The 11,783-nt window shown below is 38.5% G+C and overlaps 1 protein-coding gene across 2 annotated transcripts in view; it reads right to left on the minus strand.

The window, feature by feature from the left end:
- Positions 1-11,783, minus strand: part of MAGI3 (membrane associated guanylate kinase, WW and PDZ domain containing 3) — a 289,692-nt gene that overhangs the window by 40,747 nt on the left and 237,162 nt on the right. For both annotated transcript variants that reach the window (XM_017524272.2, XM_017524274.2), the window contains exons 9-11: positions 10,029-10,217; positions 2,290-2,895; positions 1,024-1,055 (exon numbers count right to left, since the gene is read on the minus strand). In XM_017524272.2, coding sequence (XP_017379761.1) covers positions 1,024-1,055; positions 2,290-2,895; positions 10,029-10,217 — 827 coding nt within the window. The remainder of the gene's footprint in view (positions 1-1,023; positions 1,056-2,289; positions 2,896-10,028; positions 10,218-11,783) is intronic.

An 11,783-nucleotide genomic window follows, 5' to 3' on the forward strand; every position in this document is an offset into this window, starting at 1 on the left:
GAGTTCAACACTGGGAATTCAGGCGTGAATCACCACACCTGGCCACACAACTGAACCAGCCTGGCCAAGATGGTAAAACCCCTCTCTACTAAAAAAAAAAAAAAAAAAAGGAAAAAAAGGGCAGAAGCTGAGAGACTCTTTCTTTTTGATCCATAAAACAGCAAATTTGCAGAGGATTACTTGGTGGGCTAGAAAGAACTAAGTCATGTTACATAACCTCTATAGTTTATGGTTATGGAAGGCCATTTTTTGATTTTGAGATAAAAGACCACAAATTACAAACTAGAACTAAATTAGAATTTTAAACACAATTATCTTTATATCCACAACATCATGGATATTTAAATAGCTACAAGTGTGCACCTCATAGTCATAAATGTGCATAATATCAGTATTTGATGTACCCCTTTTTAAAGTTCTTATTCTCTGTACAGGTCCTTAAATAGGCTACGTGGTTATTTAGAAGAATGCCAGAGAAGACACTGTTTCAGGTCCTTTCACTTTGATAACAAGCAAATTTAGCACAGAAAACACCAATTACTCTAGAAAGGCTCGTTTAGTCTTAAAAGTAAGAAGATTACCTAAAGGTGCATGCATATTTATAGTCCCCACAAAATTATGTGAACTACCATGTCTTCTCTTCAGGCATGAGCAAGAAGATGTAACAGTTTATCATCTGTCTTAACATTTAGGTCCTTCTTACCTTGTTTCTCTGAAACACAAAAGTAAAAAGACCACTAGGCTGGTTCTTTAATGTGTTCATATTTTATAATTTAGAGAATAGGAATACTGGTAGAATAGGCCTTCAGTAGTCCTCCAGTTGCAATGCTTAACCTGTAGAGCACATCTCCTCACTAGGAGCTTTTCCAAACACTTCCTGAGTTTCTAATAAATACAAGCCAAGGGCAGCAAGCCTAACTTCTCCTGGTCGATAATCACCACCACAGTGAGCTCCTACAGAGAGGAATGTGGCCTCTCCCTCAGTGTGCTGGAAAAAAGATTTGAGAACGAGTGTATACTCACCATTTTGGCAGTTTTGGTTGGTGAAGGAGGACCTTAAAAAATAAAATGAGGCAAATTTTAAAACCAGAGGATGCATTCCCAGATCACAAATACTGCTATTGTTGATGATAAAACTAGCTTCGACTTTTAGTAGGCTAGTAAATTCTATCTGTGCCTAACATCTCCTATGTACCAGGCATTAACATAGATTGTCTCATTTTATTTTTATAGGAATCTGAAGACACAAACATTATGATCATTTTAGAGAGAAGGTAAACTAAGATTCTTCCTTATACCAAAGAATCAGTTAAGTGGCAAGGCAGGAAACTAACATCAAACCTGTGTGACATCAAACTTCTGTGTCTTTCTTTGTTATATATGCTGAAGCCCTTCAGGGCTTACTCTCAAGCACTCACAAAGAAATATCTACCTTACTTGGAGCACATTCTATCATCACTTAGACAAGAAACTCATATGAATCAAAAAAATTAGAATAAGAAAAACTCCCCAAAGAAGTAGAAGGGCTCATTTGCCTCAAAAGTGAAAACTAAAATCCAGAGAGATAAAAGAGTAAGTTTTATTCTTTAAAATACTAGTCACTCATAAGTATGAATTTAAGAAAGCCTATTAAAGTTAAACTTTGTGATTAGTCCTTGGAACTGCATTTGTAAATGTCTGAGAGCAGTTCATGTCAGCTGATGACCTTGGAAAATAAAAATTATATTTCTCTCACATAAGCACTGTGTGGTTTAATTAACATTTACAGGCAGATACTAGAGCTTAAGATAAAAGTTTTATGAGCACAAGCCATCATGATTGCCTCTGCAGAACAGATTAACACACCATTCAACATTTTACTTATCCACAGAGATGCTAGCTCTTTCAGAACGTCTTTGGTGCATTACAGAGGTCCAGATGAAGCACCATTGGTTGAAAGAGTCAATTTCTATTACTGTCATCAACAGAGAAATGAAATTAAGAGGATATATTTCATTTGAAGTAGCACAATGCTGTCTGTGACTCTCTCTGATCATTAAAGCCATGAATCAGATTTTCAAAAGAATACAGAGGGAAATACATCCATGATGGACATGAATGAAACCACTAATAACTTTTTAAAAAACTGCTGAAAAAGATATTACTTATGGAAACAATCAGATAGAACCTTAAGGAAAATGTGCACTGATTACTATTTAAGACTGCAGGGAAAAAAACTGTAAGGAAGGACAATCAATAGATGTAAATGCTTGAACACTGAAACTTTTTCTATGTTGTGCTATTACTTACCTCCTCTTAAGATAAGCAATGGTACATCGGCACCTACTGGAAACTGCTTTAGCACCTCTACCACTTGGAGATGTGTTAAATTCTGCACATTTTGATGGTAAATTTCCTTAATTATATCTCCTTTCTGAAGGCCTTGACACCACTGGCTATCCAATATCATTTTTACCTTCTGTCCAGTAGGGCTGTCAGCAATTGCAAACCCAAACCCTTTAGGGCCCTTAATCAAAGGGATAGTCACTAGTTCAGGCTGGGAGCTGCCTGACGACGCCATGGATGCTCTCTGTTCACTTGTTTCTGATGGTCCATTGAGACCATCACCAGTCAAAGTGTGTCCCGATTTTCCATTCTGCTCCAGAACCATTGCTCCCGGCTTAAAATCCTGAGGATTCATGCAAGTCTCTCCCTTTGTTAGTGACTGTCCATTGATGACAGGGGTAGCAGCAACGATATCCACAACAGGATCTTCACTGTCATCAGGAAGTGGATAACCACGACATAAAGTGAGGTTTACATACTGATTGACAGGTACCAATTGAAACATCTGGACAACATCTGCATGAGTGTGACCGAGGACACAGTTGCCATTGATGTCTACAATAACATCACCTGGTAAAACATAATCATGTAAAAAATATTAAAATCAACAAATAAGTTATTTTTTTTTTGCCAGAGGAGCAAAAATAACTACTATTTAGCAACTAAATTTGAAACATCTTACAGTTAACTGTTGAAAAGACAGACTTCTAATACAGACATTATCCCTTTTGTAATTCCTCTCTAAAACGTATGTATAAGTATCTAAAATCCTACTTATTTTAGTAGCAAATAATTTTGACTTCAAACTCAAGTGAATCATTAAAAAAACCCTGATAAATTATATTATCATTGTTAGTATACCCTCTGAGTCATATCTGAGTGACCATGCAAAGCTAGACACATTGTAGTAGGTATTTAGTACACAGAAGAGGAGCAAGTAACGCCACTACTTGTACAGTCTATCTTTATTCTATTTTTTGAATAAACTAATTTTATTTATATATGTGTATTTATATGTGTATCTGTGCATATATACATACACTGACAAGGATGCTGTCCTTAACCAAACTCTAGATGGGCTCCTCTGAGCTGTGTTTTCACTAGGCCTCAACCTTGGCATGTCCTTCAGAGCCCAGTTTTAGCAAGAATCCTGCTAAGCTGGTTTAGCCAAAATCACCCACTCTTGATATGTTATCTGTGTCCTCATTCCCCACCATCTTCCAGGTGATTATCTGATCACCTTAGCCTGCATTCAGCAAGAATCCTGTCAAGTCCCTATAGCCAGAAATCCTCCTTCACACCTGATACCTTTTTTTTTTTTTTAAATTTTACCTTAAGTTCCAGGATATAAGTACAGAATGTGTAAGTTTGTTACACAGGTATACGTGTGCCACAGTGGTTTGCTGCACCTATCAACCTGTCATCTAGGTTTTAAGCCCCACATGCATTAGCTATTTGTCCTAATGCTTTCCCTCCCATTGACCACCCAACCCCTGACTGGCCCTGGTGTTTGTTATTCCCCTCCCTGTGTCCATGTGTTCTCATTGTTCAACTCCCACTTATGAGTGAGAACATGCAGTGTTTAGTTTTGCTCCTGTGCTAATCTGCTGAGGATGATGGCTTCCAGCTTCTTCCATGTCCCTGCAAAGGACATGATCTCATTTCTTTTTATGGCTGCATTGTATTCCATGGCATATATGTACCACATTTTCCTTATACAGTCTATCACTGATGGGCATTTGGTTGGTTCCTGTCTTTGCTATTGTTAATAGTGCTGCAATAAACATATGTGTACATGCATAGTAGAATGATTTATGGTAGAATTATTTTATAGTAGAATGATTTCTATTCCTTTGGGTATATACCCAGTAATGGGATTGCTGGGTCAAATGGTACCTCTAGTTCTAGATCCTTGAGGAATTGCCACACTGTCTTCCACATTTGTTGAACTAATTTATACTCCCACCAACAGTGTAAAAGTGTTCCTGTTTCTCACAGCCATGCCAGTATTTATTGCTTCTTGACTTTTTCATAATTGCCATTCTGACTACTATGAGGTGATATCTCACTGTGGTTTCTATCTGCATTTCTCTAATGATCAGTCATATTGAGCTTTTTTTCATGCTTGTTGGCCGCATAAACGTCTCTTTTGAGAAGTGTCTGTTCATAAACTTTGTCCACTTTTTGATGGGGTCAAACAGTCTATCTTTAAATACCACCTTATCTATTGAGTTTAAGAAGCTATTGGCTGGATGTAGTGGCCCATGCCTATAATCCCAGCACTTTGGGAGGCTGAGGAGGGTGGATCACCTGAGGTCTGGAGTTCGAGACCAGCCTGGCTAACATGGCGAAATCTCATCTCTACCTAAAATATTAAAAAACTAGGCTGGGTGTGGTGGCTCACACCTGTAATCCCTGTACTTTGGGAGGCTGAGGCTGGTGGATCACCTGAGGCCAGGAGTTCGAGATTAGCCTGGCCAACATGATGAAACCCCATCTCTACTAAAAATATAAAAAATTAGCTGAGTGTGGTGGTGCGCACCTGTAATCCCAGCTACTCAGGAGGCTGAGGCAGGAGAATCGCCTAAACCCATGAGGCAGGGGGTTGCAGTTAGCCAAGATTGAGCCACTGCACTCCAGCCTGGGCAACAAGAGCAAAACTCTGTCTCAAAAAAAAAAAAAAAAAATTAGCCAGGCGTGGTGGTGTGTGCCTGTAATCACAGCTACTTGGGTGGCTGAGGCAGGTGAATCGCTTAAACCCGATAAGTGGAGGTTGCAGGGAGCTGAGATTGTGCCATTGCACTCAAAACTGGGCAACAAGAGTGAGACTCTGTCTCAAAACAAAAACAAAAACAACCCACAAAAGCCACTGATTACAATGTACTTTAAAACTTCATTCTAGTTTGAGAAATACTGAGCTGAAGATCAGAATGATATTAATTTATGAATATATTTTCTTGTAATATCCTTCTTTTTGCAGAGATTTTGAATTTGATTTATAAATCAGATTTCAAAAGGCAAAACAAATAAAAAATTCAACAGAGGCAAATAATGCATTATTGAAGACATTGAGAAGTCAGCTTAATAAATCCCTATAAAAACTGGTTTTGCTTTTCTGATTTTACATTAGTATGACTGTTTTGGTTGCAGAATCATTACCACTTGATGGTCATCAATTGGGTAGTTTTTAATACAGCCCTGACTTAAAATTTGGCCCCTGTTGTCTCATCTATTTGCTTTTATTTGAATATGATTATTTAAAAGGTTATTGCCAAATAAGGGTGCTTTAATTTGTTCTGATGGCTTTTAAAAAAACTCAGGGCCAGGCGCGGTGGCTCAAGCCTGTAATCCCAGCACTTTGGGAGGCCGGGGCGGGTGGATCACGAGGTCAAGAGATCGAGACCATCCTGGTCAACATGGTGAAACCCCGTCTCTACTAAAAATACAAAAAATTAGCTGGGCATGGTGGCGCATGCCTGTAATCCCAGCTACTCAGGAGGCTGAGGCAGGAGAATTGCCTGAACCCAGGAGGTGGAGGTTGTGGTGAGCCGAGATCGCGCCGTTGCACTCCAGCCTGGGTAACAAGAAAGAAACTCCGTCTCATAAAAAATAAATAAATAAAAATAAATAAATAAATAAAAATAAAAAAACTCAAACTGGTGTTAAAGCTCCCAGAATTTTCATGGAAATACTGTATTGCCATGCAAATTAGATAAGCATTTTAGACAAATATTAAGCCATATTTTGAAATCCTGACAGCATACACAATAGCTAAGACGTGTTTCATGGACAAAATGTTGAAAAGGTCAAAACTGAAAACAAAAGAACCTTACTATTAATTTTAATCTCTAAAGTTTGTTAACTTTATAAAGTAATAAAGTAGAATAAAAATACTTTCCTTTACAGGTATAACTTTTGATTATTTTATGTTTTCTTGTTTTCAGTTTTTGTTACCTCAGCTGGTAAGCATAATACGAGAGATAAAAAAAATACTATGACAATTCAAACAACCGAATGTTGGTCCATATTTACATGGCATGTGAAATAACAGGATTAGAAAAGTCTAGCAAACACTGCAAGAAGCAACCTCAGTATAATGCTAAAATCTTTCTGGAAAACAATAATTAAACTTCCCCCACAATCAGAAACTAGTCTTGAACCTCTTCCAAGCTCATGAGCCACAGACACTGCCAGCCATATTAAAATATCCAGCAATCACCAAGTAAAGGCTTTAGGAAACTATAGAAAAGACAAGTTTACACAACTTTGTAAAAATGGTAATGTTTATGTCTATAATTCTTAACACAGAAGTTCAATTTAATAACCAGTAAGATTAAGGAAGCAAACAAACTTGGGAAAAACTATAAGATTTAACAATTTGATACCATAATAAACACCACAATGGACCATTTTTCAAAATAAGATTATAGGTAAATAATAGCTGCATAGTATCCTTTATAATTCAACAAAATCAAATAGTTTTCTGAGATGATTAATAAATCTTTAGCTTTATACAGCAAAAGGATTATCTCAAAATTATATAAAATATTTCAAAATATTAATAAATTTAATGTTTTCTCCAATAGTTTTTACTTTTTTGTAAAATGGCCAACCATCAAAGATAATATGCATTTAGTTTAGGGGATAGATGGTTGCAGAGGCAGAGGAAGCTGGCAGATAGAAGTCCACACTACTCATCTCCCTGTCTCCACAGAAACACCAAATTTTAACAATTAACTACACACAAAAAGTACCATTACAAGAGACAAAGAACAAGTGAGCAAACAGAGTGCCTGGTTTGCACTTCATATCACTGAAAGAGACACTGAAGAGGTTAGCAAAGACAGTTTGGAATTGCCAGTGCTATCCCTCCCCCATCCTCCCTGCAGTGAGGTGAGAATCTGTACACTTGGGAGAGGGTGAGCACAGTGACTATGAGGACTTGCATTGAACTCAGTGCTGCCCTGTCACAGTGGTAAGCAGAACCAGGCTGTACTCAGCTGACACATGCCAACAATGGGAGCATTTAGGCCAGCCCTAGCCAGAGGGGAATTGTCCATCCCAGTGTTAGAGACTCAGTTCCAGCAAGCCTCACCACTGTGGGCTGGAGTGCTCTGGGGCCCTGAGTGAACATGAGGGGCAGTCTGGGCCACAAGGACTGCAATTCCTAGGCAAGTCCTAGTACTGAGCTGGGATCAGAGCCACCGGGCTGCAACCTATGAGACACCAGCCAGGGCGGCAAAGGGAGTGCTTATGCCACCTCTCCTTAACCTCCCAGCAGTAGCCACCTGGTATAGAGAAATCTGTTCTTGGGAGAGGGACAGTACAGTGGCTGAAGGAATTTTCATTGAACTCAGTGCTGCCCTGTCACAGCAGAGACCTGGCAGGTTTCATCACCTGCCTACTCAAGAACCCCTAAGCCCTGAATAAACAACAGCAATAGCTGGGTAATAAATATACCATGGGTACTGGGCTCTGAGATATGCTGGCTTCAGGTGTGACCCAGCACATTCCCTGCTGTGGTGACTACGGTGAAAGACTGCTACTTGAGAAAAGGAGGGGGAAAGGTAAAGGTGACTCTGTCTTGCACCTTAGGTACCAGGTCAGCCACAGTAGGTAGAGCAAAGCAAGAAGCAGGCTCTCAGAGTCCCTGGATCTAGGCCTTCAGCTCTTGGTCAGCATTTCTGGACATGGCCTGGATCAGAGGAGAGCCCACTGCCCTGAAGAGTGAGTCTCAGGCCTGGCAGCACTCATCACAAGCTGCCTAAAGAGCACTTGCGCTTTAGGTGAACATTAGCAGTGGCCTGGCAACACTCCCACACCCCCACACGGGCCAGTGGTGGTAGCCTCAGGGTGAGGTTCACAGCCTGTGGAAAGTGAAGAACGGGGAGAATTCTGTATTGTGGTCTGAATGCCAGCTTAGCCACAGTTGAATAGAATACCAGGTAAATCTGTAAGATTTCTGACTTCAATCCCTGGATCCCAGACAGTATCTCTGAACCCACCCCGGGTTTGGGGGAAATCATCATCCTGAAGAGAGGAACAAACCTGGCTGGCTTTGTCACCTGCTCATCATAGGGCCCCGGGGCCTTGAGGGAATTTAGGTGGCAGCCAGGTAGTGGTTTCAGCAGGCTGTGGGCAAGATCCAGTGCTGTGCTGGTTTCATGTCTCACCCAGTGCAGTCCCAGTGGTGGTAGCCACAGGGATGTTTATGTCCCCCAAACCCCAGTTCCAGGAGGCTCAGCACAGAGAGACAGAGAGAGAGAGAGACAGAGAGAGAGACCACTGACTTTGTTTGTTTAGAAGAATATAATATAAGGGAAAAGAACAAAAGTCTGCCTGTTAATCGAGATAATTCTTCTGGATCGTATCCAAGAATACCAAGGTGGTACCTATATGAGTCTGCAAGAATCACAGTGTTATTGGGTTTGGGACCCAAGTCCCTTCAAATGCCTGGAAGTCCTTTCCAACAAGGATGGGCACAAACAAGCCCAACCTCCAAAGACTACAATAAATGCCTAACTCTTCAATGCCCAGACACCAACAAACATCTACAAGGACAGAGACCATCCAGGAAAACATGACCTCACGAAATGAACTACATAAGGTACCAGGGACCAATCCTGGAGAAACATAGATATGTGACCTTTCAGAAAGAAAATTCAAAATAGTTGTTTTGAGGGCAAAAAAAAAAAAAAAAGAAAAAGAAAAAATCAAGAGAAGAAATTCAGATTCCTGTCACATAAATTTAACAGAGACTGAAATAATTAAAAAGAATCAAACAGAAATCAAGAGTTGAAAAACACAACTGACATACTAAACAATGCATCAGTCTCTTAACAGCAGTATCAATCAAGCAGAAGAAAAAATTAGTGAGCTTGAAGACAGCCTATTTGAAAATACAGTCAGAGGAGATTAAAAAAAAGCATTAAAAACAATAAAGCACACCTACAGTATCTAGAAAATAGCCTCAAAACGGCAATTCTAAGAGTTATTGGCCCAAAAGAGGAGGTACAGAAAAGGATGAGGTAAAAAGTTTATTTAAAGGGATAATATCAGAGAACTTCCCAAACCCAGAGACAGATACCAATATTCAAGCACATGAAGGTTACAGAGAACCAAGCAGATTTAACCCAAAGAAGACTACTTCAAGGCATTTAAAAATCAAACTCCCAAAGGTGAAAGATAAAGAAAGGATCCTAAAAGCAGCAAGAGAAAACAAATAAATAACATACAAAGGAGCGCCAATATGTCTAACAGCAGACTTTTCAGTGGAAACCTTACAGGCCAGGACAGAGTGGCGCGACATATTTAAAGTGCTGAAGGAAAAACCTTTTACCCTAGAATAGTATATCTGGCTAAAATATCCTTTAAGGATGAAGGAGAAATTAAGACCTTCCAGACAACAAAAGCTAAGGGATTTCATGAATACTAGATCTGCCCTACAAGATCTATGTTGTGCTTATTACTTATTACATGCCTGTATCAAAGTATAATAGCTCATGTACCTCATAAATATATATACCTACTTTGTACACACACAACATTTTTAAAATTAGAGGGTAAGCTATTTTAATCCTGAAATCTCTCTCTTTAGTTTTATAATTTAATTCTTTCTCTCTCTTTATGTATATAATATCTTTCCACTATAATTTTTGTTACAGTATCACTACTTTTCAAATAATTATAAAAAAATTTGTTACCTGGTGCAATTTTCCCATCCTGAGCTGCGGGACCATCTTTCAGCACATTTTTCACTTGTAGGAACTCATCAGGTCTATCTCCGCCAATAATGGTAAAACCAAATCCCATTGTGCTTTTTTTCAGTGATGCTCGAACAAGGACACCTTTAAGTTGGGATGGATCTCTTGTGAAGTGTGATTTTTCCATATCTGTGTCAAAATGAGAAGAGGGTTTGAGAACAAAAATAATTAAAATGAATATAGCACTCAAAGTCAATCTTTTATGTGACTTTTTAATGTTATTCTCAAGTAAAAGCAGCTACTTTATCTCTTCCTCATTGCCTTGTCTGCACTTACTTTCAACTAGGAGTCCATTATATGAAATCAAAATGATACAACCTTTAGTATTCAGTTCCTGAAAGTTTGAATACTATTCAACTGTACTATAAAACTCAGTAGATGCTTAACAAATGAATTCAAATGAATAAGCATCTACTGAGTTTTATATGCAAAGTACTATGCCAGAAAGATGAAATCAAATGTCACAAACTTATGAGAGAGAGTATATTGAGAATTTTCATAATTCGCAGCTCGGGCTTTCTGCAGTCCTTAATTTATAACTGATAAAAGGAGTGAATCTTTGTACTATCAGTAAATAGCTTCATATTTCTATCCCTTTCACTCATGTTTAGTGGATAATTTAGGAAGAGAAGTACACAGTTCTTTTAAAAGCCCCATTTTTAAGGGTTAGATGATCCGAGTGATTCACATATGCAAATAGCAGCTTCCTTCTAGAACCTCTTCTCTCTCCTCCTCTACCATGGCTGCCATTAGGGAAGTGACAAAAACTGAGAGAATCAAATTGTGCAGATTTATAATTTACAAAGTATTAAATTAACTGTGAAAAATGATTTTAGGTGTTCTGCCATAATCTATTTTTAACAAATTTATTGAGATATAATTCACATATCACAAATTTCAGCCATTTCAAGTGTACAATTCAATGTCATGCAACTATTTGGCATAATCTAATTTTAGAACATTTTCTTCTCTCCTCAAAGGAAATCCCCATGACCATTAGCAATCACTAGCCAATTTCTCCCCAACCTATGTCCATATCCTAGCCTTAGGAAACCACAAATCTACTATCCATGTATAGGCTTGCCCAATATAGCCATTTCATATAAACAGAATCATACAGTATGTGGGGTTTTGAATGATTTCTTTCAATTGACAGTGTTTTTGAGGTTCATCTGTACTGTAACATATACTTCATTGCTTTTATTATTAGTATGTAATAAATATTAAATATGTACTAACTAAATAAATATAAAATATTTTTATTATATTATTGTCAAATAACATCTCAGTGTATGGAAAAACATCGCATTTCATTTATCCATTCATTAGTTGATGGACATTTGGGGATATTTCCGCTTTTTGGCTATTATGAATAATGTTGATATAAACACATACAAGTTTTTGTGTGGACATATTTTCATTCATCTTGGGTATACACTGTGAGTGGAATTCCAGCAGTTACTATAAATACATGGTAATTATGTTTAACATTTTGATGAACTTCCAAACTTTTCTTTCTTTCTTTTTGAGACGGAGTTTCACTCATGTTACCCAGGCTGGAGTGCAATGGCGCGATCTCGGCTCACCGCAACCTCCGCCTCCTGGGTTCAGGCAATTCTCCTGCCTCAGCCTCCTGAGTAGCTGGGATTACAGGCACGCACCACCATGCCCAGCTAATTTTTTGTATTTTTAGTA

Source organism: Cebus imitator, unplaced genomic scaffold (assembly GCF_001604975.1).
Source record: "Cebus imitator isolate Cc_AM_T3 unplaced genomic scaffold, Cebus_imitator-1.0 Scaffold32, whole genome shotgun sequence".
In the NCBI taxonomy this organism is placed as follows: Eukaryota; Metazoa; Chordata; class Mammalia; order Primates; family Cebidae; genus Cebus; species Cebus imitator.